Here is a 16432-nt window from a genome sequence, read left to right on the forward strand (position 1 = left end):
AGATTATAATCACAGCACACAAGCAGAGTCCATTCTTTTTGTTAATCAAGACGTGGTTCAGAAAATATTGATCAAATGTGACTTTAGTCTAAAGTATAGAGAGTCAGATAAGAAGTTTTGGGAAGACTGTAATACAAATGAACACACTCTGGGATAGACAGTTAATGTTTCATTAAAGCTGTGTTAGAACTATGATATAGAGAAAGTAGAGATAAGATTACAAGGTTAAAGGACACAGGCGATGTGAGGTTTATTTAAAGTATATTTTTAACTCATGTATTCTTTGACCTGTTATTAGCCTTGTTAGACAATTGTGTTTAGGCCATCACTTCTTCAATTATATAAACAGCTGACAGCAAGCTGCAATTGAGATCAGCTTTTCAGTTCTATAGAGGTGACTAGTCTCCCGGCCGTTGTATTTAAACCTACTTTTGCCTTGCCAGAGAAGTCTTGTCTCTCTTTATTCCAGTTTTTCCCCAACAATGAGGACCCTGAAATGATTGAGGGCTGAAGTGAACAGTGAAAAACAGCATTAATTTCAGAGATGATGTGAATTCTGGGAGCCTTTCTGTCCAAGGCTCCTGCAGAAGATACATAAAATAGGTAATGGGCACTAAACTAGGCCTGGGCGAAGTTTGTGGAGATGTGCTATGCAGAGCTCTGTGAAGTGCCAAAAAAACTCAGCCATGCTACACGGGATTCCGTGTGTCAGGAATCTGGTAGGTCATGCTGTTTGTGCAGATTTTTAGCACCAGGAGTTTCTCCCGTGCTGTAAAATCAGCACAAATGGCATTACACGGAGCGCCAGAGGGCGCCGCTTCTTTCTGCCTCTCGGATAGATTATCTACTCCAGCGGCAGCTTCCTCAATGCGACCGGTGGCGACCTGCCGCGACCACCCTCGTTCAGAAATCTCGCCAGGAGGTGGTCTAGCACGCGATTTCTCCAACTCACGCTTGCCAATGTAACGTTGGTGAGCCGCGTCAGAGAAAAAACCCTGCTCTGCGTCACAAGCTTTTCAGAACTGGTAAAACTCTGCAAACCCTGCTGGTGGAGTGGAATTCTTTGCAGAACCCTATACTAAACTAAACCATCCAACATGAGCAACAGTATTACTGTAAGCATATAAGGGAGAACTTCAATGAAACATTATTTTCCCTTGGGCAGAATTCCATTAACGGCTTCCGCGCTACAGCGAATTCCCGCTGTGCGCTGGAATTTCAAAAATGGCTTGTTTATGACAAAGCCAGCTCGTCATCCGCGTAGCGCAGGTAACGCCCATGACGAGCTGGCTTTGTCATTAGCGCGGAAGGGGTTAAAGTAAAGCAAAACTCCCTTTTTCAGAACCCAGGGAAGAGCTACTTACATCTAAAAATACAAATCACATGCTACTGCTGCATGGATTATGCAGATGGGAGGCTGCATTAAATCCATCCCCTTTTTAGATTATGTCTAATGACAGGGGGGCTCACTCTATTCAAATTCACATTGCTACATCATATCCAGATGTCTTGCCTTGTTCCTGAAGTACCTCATCAAGATTGCGGCATCCAGCTTTGTGAACAGATAAGTACTGGAACTAGGTATCTCATTCCAGAGAATAATCAATCTCAGCCTTGGGAGGGAAGGAATGCAGCCATATGGCCTTCCTCCCTCTTCCCTTTTACTCTACATTGGTCTCAAACGTAATTTCAATTTCAAAATGTACACTGGGATCTTCTTTCTGAAAATAGTGGGAAAACTGTAGTTGCTCCAAGCTTGGTTAGTATGATTAGCTATATTTAGGCATCTCTAAACAACAAATCAATAGACTTCATACCAGTCAAATCAAACTCCAAGGTCTATACCCTTAGCGCCTTAATTTGCCTCACCTAAGAATATTTGGCTTAAGATTTGTTGGCTCCCAGTTACCAACACAATAATATTTAAGGTGATTTGTTTGTTTCACAAATCACCTTTCTAAAAGTCGAATTAATGAAATTCTCACATTTTCAGCCTTTATGTTCTTCATCTTCCAAACTCCTTGTCATTCCTCGATTCAATAAATCCTCATTTGGTGGTCAATCCTTTTCAGCTTTTGCCCCTAGACTGTGAAATGCTCTTCCATTTGACCTAAAGTCAATTCCATCCTATTTTCTCTTCAGGAAGAAACTCTAGGCCTATCTTTTCTTGCTTTAATTTTACCGTGGTGTAGTATATCACCTTACAACTTCAGGGTGTTGAGACCACAGGGTATGAGTGTGCTTTTCGTGCACAACATATAACATAACACCAAACAAACACCTAACTAAAGTGCTGATTTAAGGCCGACTTAACGTGCCCTTTAAAATGGAGCCAGTCTGGGCACCACAATATGGATTAATTCATGTGATTCCTGAACTTGGACCATTCATTGCTGATCCCAGGAGAAGCAGCGAGCTGAAATGAGCAGCACTAAAGACATAAGAAAGCTCAGTGTATTACTGGAGCTCCTTCACACAAGTTGCTGTGTAGATACATAGAAACATTCACATAGTATTGTTGTTTATATTGCTAGTGTACTCTTATGGAAGGACAGCTGGTACAATTGCTGATTGGCCGGTCCTGTCACTCACAAGACAGATGAGACAGCCTAATGTTCTGTAGAACAACTCACATCTGCAAAAGCAGCAATGGATATCACTCTAGCAAAGACCACTCTTTGAACCGTGCACACTGAATAGTGAACATTTGGGATCACGAGGAATACCGTCTTGTCTTAGTCCCTAATTGGCTAGGAAGTGTTTTTTTCTAATTGCTCAGAATCTTTCTTAAAGATCAAATCCATTGGCACCTATCTGTATTAGGCAAATTAAAGTATCTCCCTAGGTAGAAGTTAGCTGAAGTGTGCATTGAGAACTAAAAGTAAAGAGCTTTACACTTTTTACACATAAACCGGACTCAACATGTTAACTAACAATAGGGGAAAATCACATTTTCTACATCTGCCCAGAGTATAAATGGGACAGTTATAAGATAAACTTAACATGTCCAAGTCCAGTCCTTCTCCTTTTTCTCAGAAATATTTCTACAATAGTATATGGAGCAATAAAACATGTTCCTCATGCCCTCTTTGGAATCACAGAGTGGGTCTTAGTCAACTGTCCAATGCCCACTACCCTCACTGCGCCTCCCTCGCTCACCTCTCTGTCCAGCGGCTTCCCTGTTGACGTGTTGAGCCGCACAGTCTTGCCTTCTAGGTAGAACCAGTCGGCCTGGGTGCCGGTCAAACATAGACGGACACTGGTGGTCACTGGGTCTCCAAAGGCTGTCAGGTTAGCAATGAAACTCCCATTCGGGCTGTTTTCCTGGATCTCAGTGAAGATGTTGCTGCCCCCAGAGCACTGGTCCGCTGAAAACAAAGCAGTGTGGTTAAAAGAGATGGCTGTAGACTCAGAAGAGAGTGTGCAAATGTTGCTTCAACCCTGCACTTGGCAGAGAACATTCCGCCCAGACAAACTGTTCATATGTGGATCATCTTTGGTGTCCCCCGCCTCCAGCGTAGAACATTAGGTTTATTTGATTCCTGTGGTCCTGCATGTAGCCACTTTCGTATCAAGTTTATGAATGTCGTTGATCTGGCAAATTAATTGCAATTCTTCCAAACAGGAAGAAATGTCACTTATCATATATTAAAGGAATAGGTTAATAGTGCTAAATCCCATGCTAGGATATACCTTTTTTAGGGTCTGTCCATCATTAAACCCAACAGGATGGAGACCCCTTTCATTTAACTCTTTCCAACCCACACCTCTGTTTCTCAGGACAAATCTACAAGTGTGGTTAGAATATTGCATTTTATGTTGGATCAGGTGAGCTCCCTCACTGGTACTATGTGCCATATCTAAATTGGGGTGGCGCACCAAGTAAGTAAGCCTATAATACAGAGGGCTTACCCACTCCCCCCACTGCATATGCAACTTCAGAGAACCACTGTCTTCAAAATTAATTCTGAGACAGGATTTGGCTAAATTCAATGCTTACTATTTAGAGCAGAATGCATCTGTACAGGTGCTAAATCAGTTTGACTCAATATAAGCACAGTTAATGGGATTAGGAGCCTATCAAAGAGTTTCTGATCATTTTGGGAAAGGTTTGGGACACCTATCATAGAAAGGCCCTATTCTGATAACCTGTCCTGTACATTAATTCCACAGTGTATTAATGGACTTAGAATTTTCATATAGAGTTACCTAGCCCAAGTACACTTTACAATGAACTATGAAAAGAGAGTAAAAAAGAGGAAGAGCTCTATTTGCAGACAGGTTACTAGTGGTCCGCCAGCTCTGGATGTGTCGGCTATCCCCTCCAAATTACAGCTGAGAGACTAGGGGCATTGTAATTTTGTAATGCAGCTAATTGGAGAGGATTGTACTGTGATTACAAAGGACATTAACTGGACCAGCCATCCAATAATTCATTTCCCGCATCCTATGTCAGAGCTTGCGCCATTACCTGCAGTGAGCAGAAAGGACAAGCTGAGCGCCAGCAGGAACACCACTGATGGTCGAATCATCTCTTGAGACCCTGTGAGGGGTTCTTCTATGCAGACCAGGTCGGGGTGGTCTGCAGGGGTTCAGCACAGGAAGGAGAGCCTGGGAAAGGAAAAGGAAGACCAGAGCTGTGAAGGATATGTTGGTGGAGGCAGATAACAGAGAAACCACACATTAAAGACAGCTGACCTATTACGTTGGTCAGCTGTCTGTAATAACACACAAGTCTGGAAGGTCACCTGCTAGCACCCTGCCACCTACTGCATTATTCACCTGTCCGTACTGACACACCTGCACCAAAGGTGACATCTCTGTATCCAGCCATCTACTTCATGGTAAGGTACATTCTGTTTCTTGTACTATTTCCTGACATCTTCTCACTTCTATGGAGCCACTTCATGCTATAATCACAGATAAAAGCATCAGATTCACCGATATGCGGATGACATTCCACTCTGCTTGAAAGTTTTAGCAGCTTCAGACATCCAAATGCCTCAATCACTTCCTACACATCATCCAGTCCTATCACGTCCAATGCCAACATGAAGCTCAAACCAACTAGACATAACATAATAATATACCAGCCTCCCAGACTCCGCACTGGCACCTCATAAATGCAGCAGCATCACTCATACAGAGCCTGAAGAAATACAAGTACATCACTGCCATCCCGATGGAGCTTCATTGCCCTCCCCACCTTGTTGGCCAGTACCATCTTCAAATCCAGCTGCATCCTTTACAAAGACACCACAACCAGAACCCCCACTTATCTTAAAGAGAAGTACACCATCTTTGGTGTTTCTCTGCATACCCACAGGCAGGACTTCATCAGACTGGAGAATAAGAAGTGAGAAAAAAATAGGCAGAAGGCCTTTTCCATCTATGCAGAAAAGATTTGGAACGTCATCAGGACTATAGACATAAGAAAGCTCATTGTGTTAATGCAAGTGTTTTAGAGATCTATGGATATGCAGTGTATTACTGGAGCTCCTTCACACAAGTTGCTGTGTAGATACATAGAAACATTCACATAGTATTGTTGTTTATATTACTAGTGTACTCTTATGGCTGGACAGCTGCTACAATTGCTGATTGGCAGGTGCTGTCACTCACAAGACAGATGAGACAGCTTAATGTTCTGTAGAACAACCCACATCTGCAAAAGCAGCAATGGAAATCACTCTAGCAAAGACCACTTTTTGAACCGTGCACACTGAATAGTGAATCAGGACTATAGCAACACTGCTCAGATTTAGGAAAGAATTGGAGAGGTGCGTGCCACTTTACAGAACACTACATCTCAATGCCTTAATTGTCCACGACTCTACTACTTCTCCTATCACTCATTGACCTTATGCTTCTCTTTGACCCCGTACAGTGTACCCCTGCCTTTGGCTAGGTTTGTCCTATAGAAATGTTATGTACATATATACATACATATACATATCTGTACTGACAGACGTACACCTCAGGTCACTAGCCTGTAACTAGTGCCCTAATATACAGGTCACCTATCTGTATTGAGACCTATATTTCAAAGATCATCTGGCCCTTTCAATACACATATTTCATAGGTAAATAGTCTGAAATTGTACAGTTTCCAAGTCTCTACTGACATACCTATTCCACAAGTTGAATGTATGTATTGACCCAACCATTCAACAGATTACTTCCCTCTGTTGTGTTGTTTAACAGCTTGCATTCTATATCTATTTGAAAATGTTGAATATCTTCAGTGGCTCACTTTTTCACAACATACTTGCCTACACTGAGACACCTATAGCGAATGCCACCAATTTTATACTAACACACCTGTAAAAAAAAGTGTAACCTGCTTGAACTGACAAATAATAGGTCACCTGCTGTGCTGACACACCACAGTTACCATTCTGTATTGACACACCTATCTCATTGGCGACCACTATTCACTGATCCTCATATTCAATCATTCTCTACAATGACACACCTGCCCTCATATGCTCTTTCTTAATGGAGATTTCGCAGGTTGCCTGCTCTTTCTAAAACAAATACACAGGTCACCTAACTGTGATGATACCCATATTATGGAGTCGTCATGCCGGCACCACTACACCTATTCCACAAGTCACTTATATATACTGAAATGCTTAATGCACAGGGCAAATGTGTGGTAACAAGTACCTTGAAGATGTATTGTCAAAGTACTTATACATTGAAATAAGTATAGTAAACTTATAATTACCTATATATGTTTACTATGTTTTATATTTTGCAGCTTGATATTTGGGCTACGATGTATTGGCAGGTTGATTGTTCCCACAAAATATTCCGGCAATACGCGGTCAAGGGTGGCACATATTCCAGAGTCCAAACACCTACTGACTCACCTACAGCACAAGTACTGCCTGAACCAACAACACGGTAATTCCCATTTGCAGTGACATACATATCCCACCGGCCACATACATATTCCATTGGACATCCATTTATGCTCACCTACTACTTCAGAAAGTAGTTCCAAAATGTAAGTACATTTGGGCATTGGCAAATAATATGATAAAAGATAACCAGCTGAACACAGGTTCTCAAACGTTTTATCATCACTAGCCCAAACAAACTGCCTTTGTGTTCTCATATAGTATACTCTATGTAGTATCTTCAATTGTATCGATCGGAATCCTGATCTTATTGCCACCATTCTAGGGTATTCACACCCCAATCTGTGTTGTCTAGATCACCTCAGTCTTCTCCCCCTGTTCTTGTAATGTTCCCAATGTTGTAGTATTATTGTGAATAAGTGTTCTGTTTATCTAGGATATTGCCTTTTTTATCTTATAAGTTAATACAGTATATACTGTAGGGGAATTGGCTTCTATGTTTTCCATTTCTTTTTGATAAAGGGCTTTTGCATGCTTAAGTTGTATATGTTATAGTTGTGTGCATTTGATAGCTCATATTCAGTCTGGAGCACTTCAAAAGTTTTTATTATGCATTGTGTCCACATATCTCCTATCATCAGGATACATATAGTGTCACATTTTTTTATTCCCCCCAGGTCTCTTAATTCCTTAAGTATATCACTTTCCCATAGTGGCGTCTCCAAGGTTATTCTTCTCATGCACCCTACCAATGCCGTAGATGAGAACTATTATCTGATAACTGCATGCCTGAGTCGTGGAGGTTGCTGAGTGTTTTTTATATAGTAAAGATGAGAGAAGTGTCCTTATGGATTAAATGCCCCAACATCCAATCATTGATTATCAGTAACTGGGAGGCAAAACAATGTTTTTCTCAAATTAAGGGGAGCTATTCTACCATAATATATCCCTCTCTTTAGTGTCCCCAGGTGATTTTTGACAACCCCACTATCCCACTGTAGAGTACACTTTATTGCCTCTATTTGCTGAAATAGATTCTCAGGGACCCAAAATGGCATAGGTAGCATTATCCTTTTGAACATGGCTGGTCTGCCTGACAGTGCCAGAGGTAGTTTTCTCCAGTGTTCTACATCCTGTTTAAATTTGCTGAGGACACACTTTAGTTTTAGTCTATGAATATATCTCTGTCATTAGTGACATACATTCCTAGAGATGTAAACATTGTATTTGCAATCTGTATTGGACATTGTGATACCCTTATAGTGGATCCCTCAGTCAACTGGTATATGACAGATGTTCTCCAGTTCACTTTAAACCCTAAATATTGACCATATACGTTGGATCTTGAGCTGGTCGAAAATTATTGGCCTATCTCCCTCCCAAGAGTCAGAAAAATTCTGGAAAAGGCTATAAATAGCCATGTCTCAGTAGTTTGGATTCCAATAATATACTTCATCCTATTCAAACTGAGTTTCAGCGGCCCAAATACTACTGGGCATCTTAAAATTTCAATCGAACTCCTTAGCTCTTGCTGTGCTTCACTGGCTGCAGATAAACAAGAGGATTCATTTTAAAGCGCTCTGCATAGCACACCGTATGAGGCACAAAGTAGGTCTTTGTACCCTTTATCACCTGATTACCTCACATTGTGCCAAAGGAGAGCTAACAGAGAGCTATGATGACGCAATCTCAGGCTCCTTTCCATTCTCAGACCAAAAAGAGCCAGATTGGGGTGTTTTGGGGGGATCAGGGGCACCGAGGGTTAGGTGTTTCAGTCCACCGTGACCGTCGTACTTTACCGGTTAGCGCTCCCATCGTTTAAGCAGCGCCGAGATTGATGCAACTGTCTGTGTCCTAATTGCATGGCTTCCGTATATAAGAGCACATGTTTTGCCGAGCCACTGCTTGCTTGCATTTAACCGAGATGCTGCTTGTTTGTAGTGGAGCGGTCCCAATGGATGCGACATTGGCTTACTGTTGTGTTGTGTTTTAACATTGCATTCAGTCACTGATCAAAGCGAGGCTGAGTACGCCCAGTGCTGGGTTGTCACGTTTCATATAATCAACAATTGAGGTTGTTTGGAATGAGACCTGCCACGCTGAGGTGATAGACTCCCCGGCCGCCGGCATGTGACTACGCTGTGTTTTAATTGTAACAGGCTGTTACTGTACCCACCAGCCCTTTTTCCTGTGCTGTGAGAGTCCTGGGCGCCATTAGTGGGTAAAGTGTCAATCACGGGCACTACCTGAGTATCATCTTGAGTTTTCTAGCCTCTCAGTCTGGTTTGTCATGTTGTGCGCTTTATCCCCATCTAACAGGACACTACAATTTAGTGTCTGCCTCTACCAGAACTGGATGCCACACACTCTTTACTCGACTAGGGTGAGTTGACCTAAGTAGTATTCCTGCTTTGACCCCGCAAACGATTAGTGACACTTTATTTTCTGCTTTTTAATTTTTTTCCTATTATTGTTCATGTGATAAGGAATTCACACAGGTCACAGATGACGCATGGCACAGCTCACCTGTGTTCTACACTTGTTTTGCACCACGCATCTTGGATGGTGCACAACACAGACAATTACCTTAATGTTTTATGATATCTAATTGTTGTCATTTTATGTTTTTTCTTGCAGGTTGGGTTTAGATCTACCAGTGCCACTTTTTAGGGTGCTGTATGGGTGGTCATACTTATACCTCATTGAGGTCCTGACCACCACTAAAAAGTGTAGGTAGATCCCTTTGTTTGGTCCTGAGGAATTGCCATCATTAGATAACAGGCAAGAAACATGTCGACCTATTATGCTAGCACAAGATCCCGCACACCTTAGAGTGGGAGGGTGCGATTTTTAGTTTTAACCAGGGTAGTGACCACATCTCATTAAAATTGTTCTGAGTGGACCACTATTCCCTGTTTTAATTCATGATTACACCATATCACCACCTACACTCATATTACACATTAGGGCCCTCACAAGCACTGCACCCATTGGCTTGAGGAATAAAGATCTCCGCCAAGTAGGCCCCATCACGGGCACCTGATCGGGTATTGCAGCGCCTACCCGAGTAGGAGCAGACCCAATGATGAAGCAAGACACCTGCTTGTTGGGTGTGTGAGGGTCTGTTTCCAAAAAGGATGAATCCTTTCTTCTGGCTTTGCGTTTGCCCACACAGTAGGGTACATTGACAATATCACTGACCTCTACCTGCATATCTCATTAGGAACTACATACCTTGTTGATTACACTTGTTGTATTCATCAACATATAACCTGACTGATCAGGATGTAGAAGAATTCCTATCAGCCTGTTTCTGAGTACCTTATTCTCCTTATGTAGCAGAGTAATGGGCCTGTAGCTAGAAAACTCATCCGGATCCTTACCTGGTTTGAGTACCATGACCACTGTAGCTACCCTTAGGTCTGGAGCAGGGCTCTGTTATCCGCTGCTTTTTCAAATATGCATCTCAGGGGCTTTGTTAATTAACTAGCCAGTCTTTTGAATGATTCCACCGGTAGCCCATTCGACTCCAATGTTGTATCACTCTTTAGTTGTGCTATTGCTTCCTGAATTTCATCAGCAATACTATCTGCACCAAGGTCTTCCATATCTGGTATTGCCAGTTGTGGGATAGAAAAGTATTTTACAAATACATCCAAAGAGGCCTCATCCCTCCAGTAGCAAGCAATGCGTAGCCTAGAGGTATCTAGGAAATATTTCAGTGAATGTTATGTTTTCCATCTCCTTTTCACCCCATTGATTCTTCATGCTCAGATCCATCTATTACCCTCTTCACATAAATTCAACAATAAAAATGATTTCCTAGTTTTGTTCCCTGCATCATAAAGGTGCACATGCATCAAAAAAAGCCAATTACGATTCTTTAATTGCGATTATTAAGGAATCGCAATTGGCTATGCATGTAGGAATCACAAAAAAATTGCGATTCCTACACATTCCTTAAGTGCGACTCACAAATTGCGAGTCACAATTAAGGAATTGATTCCCATTCGTTCCTATGGGCCCATAGGAATGAATGGGAATGGCATGCGCAATTTGCAAGTACCCAATAGGTCCTCGCAAATTGCACATGCAATTTGCCTGTTTGCGACTGATTTTTTGGATGATGCATGTGGCCAAAAGTTTTTTCTGTGGCGCTCAATATAGATTTTTTGTATAATTTTTCACTATCAACTCAAGTTCCTCTCTCTTAACCTTAAGTTTACGGGCCTTCTCTATTGATAAGTCTTGTGTCATCTGTCTCCCAAGAGTCAGCATATAGGTATCTATCTTCAGGCTACCCTCCTCTGTCCAACTGTTTTGGATGTAATTTGTCCTCTCACTTCTGTTTGCATGCTTCCCATATAGTCACATCCAATTCAGCCGTCCCTACATTTTCTTCAAATATTGTTGGGTGCTCTGCACAATTTATTCCATTATCTTATCTTTTAAATCCTTGGGTATAGCTTCCAATCCTGTGCACTTACCTCTTGGGCAACACAGTGATTCTCAAAGGTGAGTAATCTGACACCCCCCTTGCTAGGAATGTTGTGTCTGCATATCGGATTGCAGAGTTGGTGCAAACATATAATCTAGCCTTGAATGTATTTTATAGGCCCCTGAGTAGAATGAGAACTTCCTAACTCCGCATTTCAGTTCTCTCCAAAGGTCTAAGAATCCCATTGCTGACACCAATCTTCCCAGCCTGGTAGTTCCCTAGTCCGGGCTTGTGTTCTCTCTATTCTATCCCACTGGTAATTCATGACTATATTAATATCTTCTCTGACAGCTAGTACATCGGATGTGATCCATATCAAGAGTCTGACAAGCTTCTCAGGAGTGCTCGTCTGAAGGGGCGGTGGTATTTATACCTATATGCTATCCTGTTTTTTCCCCAACACTGAGCATTACATCATATGGGGTCTATTCAAGTTTGACCAATGAGAATTATGTTGATTGTATTATCAGAATTCCCATACCCCTCAAATCCGAGGGTTATTAATACATGTGCCACCAGTGTATATCTATTTCTGTATATAACTTGCACCTGTTCCAACAAGGTATGTCTCTCTTAGCATCAGTGTGTGGAGTTTTGTCTCTACAAGACCTGAAATACGACCCCTTGTTTAATTTTACTTCAAAATCCATTCCCTTTCCACTGTAGTATATCTAGTTCGTACCTGGATCCTACTTTCCACAGTACTATATCTAGATCCTACCACAGTAGTATATCTAGATCCTGCCACAGTAGTATATTTAGACCCTGATCATATCTTGATCCTACTTTGCACAATAGTTTATCTAGATCCTACCACAGTAGTATATCTAGATCATATCTAGATCCTACCACAGTGGTATATCTAGATCGTATCTAGATCCTGCCACAGTACTATATGTAGATCGTATCTGGATTCTACTTTCCACAGTAGTAGATCTAGATCGCATCTGGATTCTACTTTCCACAGTAGTATATCTAGATCCTGCTACTTAGCTAATGCGCTATCCATCATCTCGATGTCTGGAACAATAGTCGTGATCTTTCTTGACAGCTCTAATGTTCACCTTCTTGTTAACAATTGTTTGCCTCGTAGCTTTAAAAACATTTGTAAGAACCTCTCCCACTTTTCCTCCCTCCACCCCACATCCTCATATGTTGGACCTTAAACCACCATCCCCTCAGGGGCGGCCTTAGGCATGTGCAAGCTGTGCACCTGCACAGGGCCGCCAAACCCCAGGAGCCGCCACGCCAATATATATCCTTAATATAATAATCCTCTGAGGATGGATACATATTTGCGTGGTGGCTCCTGGCAGGGGTTTGGCGGCCTCCGGCTCTGTTCCACTTCCAAACACCCTGACCCCCCCCTCTTCACTGGCCTCCGTGCCTGCGGTCCTCCGGGGGCCCCCTACCTACTCTCCCGGCCCAGGGCTGCCATGAGCCTAGAGCCGCCCCTGATCCCCTAATGCTTGCGGTGTCTGTAGCCCCAACTAGGAAACCATATCTTAGTACTCAGATGTGTCCAGGGCTCGAGTCGGGGTATCACGCGTCCCCCCACTTATTTTACCTGGGGGACGCCGTCCCCCCTGCCAAACAGCTGGACTTCACTCTTTGGCCTCTCTGGGACGAGGAGCTCGGCACCTTTTGTGACGTCACTTCCGGTGACAGCGTCCCCCCACTTCTTTCTTTACGACTTGTGCCCTGGATGTGTCTTACATTAGCCTGCCACACCTGAAAGACATGGACGTCATTTAGGGGTAGCTGTTGTGGTGCCATCTGTGGTGTCGGGGATTAGGGCCCAAACACTCATTAAATAAACAACATAGACTCGCCTGCTCAGTGGAAGTCTCAAACTCATATGATACTACGCCCGGTGCCCCTGGTTCTTTATTACTTTCAGTACCGTCACACGCCAGCCTATACCATTTTACCACGTAAGCAGGGTTGTGATTGATTTCCCCCCTGCTCAGTCTGAGATAATGGGGCGACCTGTGACTTAACAACCCTACACCATCTTCCATTTCACATTGGCGTCCCTCCATTGCAGATTTTGACAATTCTGCAGATTCTTTTTCCTTCTTTCTATTTTGTGCCAACACTCTAGCCAACCTGAGGTTTCCTCTAGAGTTGCAAACAATCAAGCACTGCACTTTCCTCTGTGATCACTTTTAGTTTTGCCAAGTAGAGCATCATATATATTTAAGGTCTCTCTCTCGCAGTTGTCTCTTTATAGCTTCAAACGTTTTGTTGCTGCTGTACTAGCTGTGTGAAGTCCAAGAAGAACAGGATTCCTGTCCCCTTGACTTGTTGCAGGCCTTTTGTTCAGAAGAATTGCATTACTGTGTCTAACATTAACGTTTTGTGCGAATATTGTGCGCAGGGGGGCTCCCGGTTTAGCGGTTTAGGGTACGGACACAACCGTTCAAAAGGTAATGTGTGTACTGACATGCCTGCATCGCATGTCATTTATCAGTATTGGTACATCTGTCTCTCCTGATGCATGTGTTCCATGTTTTAAAACCCTACAGATACACAGGGGACATTTTAGGTCAAGCCTACCAGATTGCATAAGATGTCTGGTTCCAAAAGACTTTTTGTGGGCTTACCGGGGAATTTACATGGCCTTACTGCCTGACCATTGGTTGGCTTTATTGTTGCTCTCATTTGCATTTAACTTATTCAGTGGCTTTTCCAGTTTATGTTTGTCCTTCCTCTGGGGCGTATCCTCTTTACCATATCTCTGATTGGCTGGCCTCTGCACTTCCACAGTGCACTTTTAGAGAGCTACAATTTCCTTTGAGCTTCTCCATCTTGCCAAATGCCCCCACTGCACTCAGTGTTGCTGGGCCTCTCATGGTACAATCTTTCTCTCGTGGGCTTCTTCCCCTGCCAAGCATACAGCCACTCCCATGCTCCTTACTGTTTTCTCACTCATGTGTTTCTTCCCCGATCCCTCCTGTCGATCTCTCTCATGTGCTGCTTCCTCTCCCACCTGCTCCTCTATTTTCATCCAGGTACGCAACAATAACACTCAAAAAATGATTTTCCATTCAGTGCTCTTTCTTGTAAAATGGATAAATACATTTATTACACATGCATATGCATGCACGCGTGCACACACACACACACACGCATATACACTACTACTACTAAATACTATGCAATAAATTACAAATATGCACGAGTGGAGGAGTGTGGCTCACTGATTAGAGCGGCAGACCCTGATGCAGAGGTCTGGCCCGGGACCAGGGTTCAATTCCTGACGCGGCAGGGTCCTGAGCCCAAAATTGTCCACGGACTCGATAATTCTCGCCTCGGTGCCTATTCTAATCATGGGGTCCCACGCTGCAGCTCTGGGCAATAGTTGCTTAATCTCCACTACGGCAGCCCACCTGCTGCGGGATGCTTGGCTTTCACCCTGGGGATACCCAGTAGGGGTTATCTCACAGGGAAAAAGCCAGGACGGGTTCCCAAGGCAAGCGCCTTGATGCCTTCGGGTGATAAGTGCGCTATATAAGTCGCAATACATTTACATACATACATTTACATGGAAATACCTTTAATTTTACCCTCTAAACACATTTGACCCCTAGTGGGTTATGCTCCATAATAACAATGCTCTTCATACAAGAGGCAACATCACAATATAAAGAAGAGTAATTTTAGATTTTGGCTGGGTCCAAACTGAGGTGGCGTGATGGGCAAAAGAACAATGGGATGAAATGCTACCCAAGCAATTGCCAGTGGTAAGACTTATTGGAACCATTCCTCCCATCACCTTTTGTGTATTTGATGTTATTTTAAATAAGACACACCTACTGACTTTGTCAATGGGTCACCACATCAGTATAAAACAAGCATTTGCAATGCAATTGGTCTCACATTGGTGAAAATGAGAGCAATTGGTGTTGTAAATGCAATTTTTTTTAATGTAAGTTTTATAGTTTTGAGTTGGCAGAGCCTTTCTGTATTGATCTGAGCCCAATTGGTCAAGAGGCTGCAAAATGCATTTGGAGGGTAGGTAATCAGCCGAGGCCATAAAAAAAAAAGTCCGAAAGTGGAACTCCTGCTTCAATTGGCGTTGAACCCTGATAAATATTGGAAGAGGAAAGGGCTGCAACTGAGAGCGTGTGAATGGATAAATGCCGCGCAGGAAAGGGAGTTTGGAATGCTGCTGCATACAAGAAAATTAACGTGTTGATTAAATAAAAGCTGTGCATGGTGATTTACGAAATGCTGTGTGTTTGCTATTGTGTGCACTAACTACATAAAACGTTTAGAAGGGGGAGAAATGCTCCCAGCTCTTTCCGCTTTAATGTCAATTAGATTAAGCAGCTGGTGGGGAAGGAAATGGGGGATGGGAGGAGGATGGGAAGGGAGTGCATAAGAGGCTGTCTGGAGTGGCTCCTGGGAGCGTGTTGGTGCTGATAACCATTTGAGCACGCATATGTGAATAGATTTTTTACTTTATTTAGAACATTTGAGTACTGTTCCTTTGTATTATGCAGCGTGTGCAGCCTCCCTGAGCTGCTGGTTTTGGTTTACTGTGGTGAAGGTAAGGACGCAAAAGTTTTGAATCATTTGGTGCTCTGACTTAATACAGATGTCATGCTAGATGCCGTACAGTCACAAGTGTTGCCTGTGCACCGCCATCTACAATGAGCATTGTTGACCTGTCCTCTCTTTACTGAGCTGCCTCTGCTATTGGCTACCTCTTACTTGCTTCCTTCCAGGCCAGACTTTTATTGGCAATGAAGCAGCAACTGGCAACAATGCGCTTGCGCCAGGTGTGTAATGTGCAAGCGTAATTATGTGTTGAGGGCTGGTTTGCAAGGAGATAGGCGGTTGTGTTATACTTTGCTGGCGCCTTGGCTATCACTTGGGCACAACAGGCTGGCAAGAAAGGGCGCTTTGAAAGTTTTACCATCAGCAACAGTGGACGAGACAGAGGCCTATAGTGTTTAGTAATACTATGCAGCGTGTGCACCCTGCCCGGGAGCCTGGTGTGATCTCGCTGTGGTGAAGAACACAGCAGTTTTCAATCATTTGATGCTGTGCCTAAATACAG

The 16432-nt window shown here is 43.1% G+C and overlaps 1 protein-coding gene across 1 annotated transcript in view; it reads right to left on the minus strand.

Annotated features, from left to right (window-relative positions):
* The window catches only part of LOC144771940 (protocadherin-15-like), a 295105-nt gene that overhangs the window by 201465 nt on the left and 77208 nt on the right, over nt 1–16432 (minus strand). Inside the window, exons 2-3 of the mRNA XM_078656173.1 lie at nt 4472–4611; nt 3160–3368 (exon numbers count right to left, since the gene is read on the minus strand). Of these exons, the coding sequence (XP_078512299.1) occupies nt 3160–3368; nt 4472–4532 (270 nt within the window). The 5' untranslated portion in view covers nt 4533–4611. The remainder of the gene's footprint in view (nt 1–3159; nt 3369–4471; nt 4612–16432) is intronic.

Source organism: Lissotriton helveticus, chromosome 1_1 (assembly GCF_964261635.1).
Source record: "Lissotriton helveticus chromosome 1_1, aLisHel1.1, whole genome shotgun sequence".
Taxonomy (NCBI): domain Eukaryota; kingdom Metazoa; phylum Chordata; class Amphibia; order Caudata; family Salamandridae; genus Lissotriton; species Lissotriton helveticus.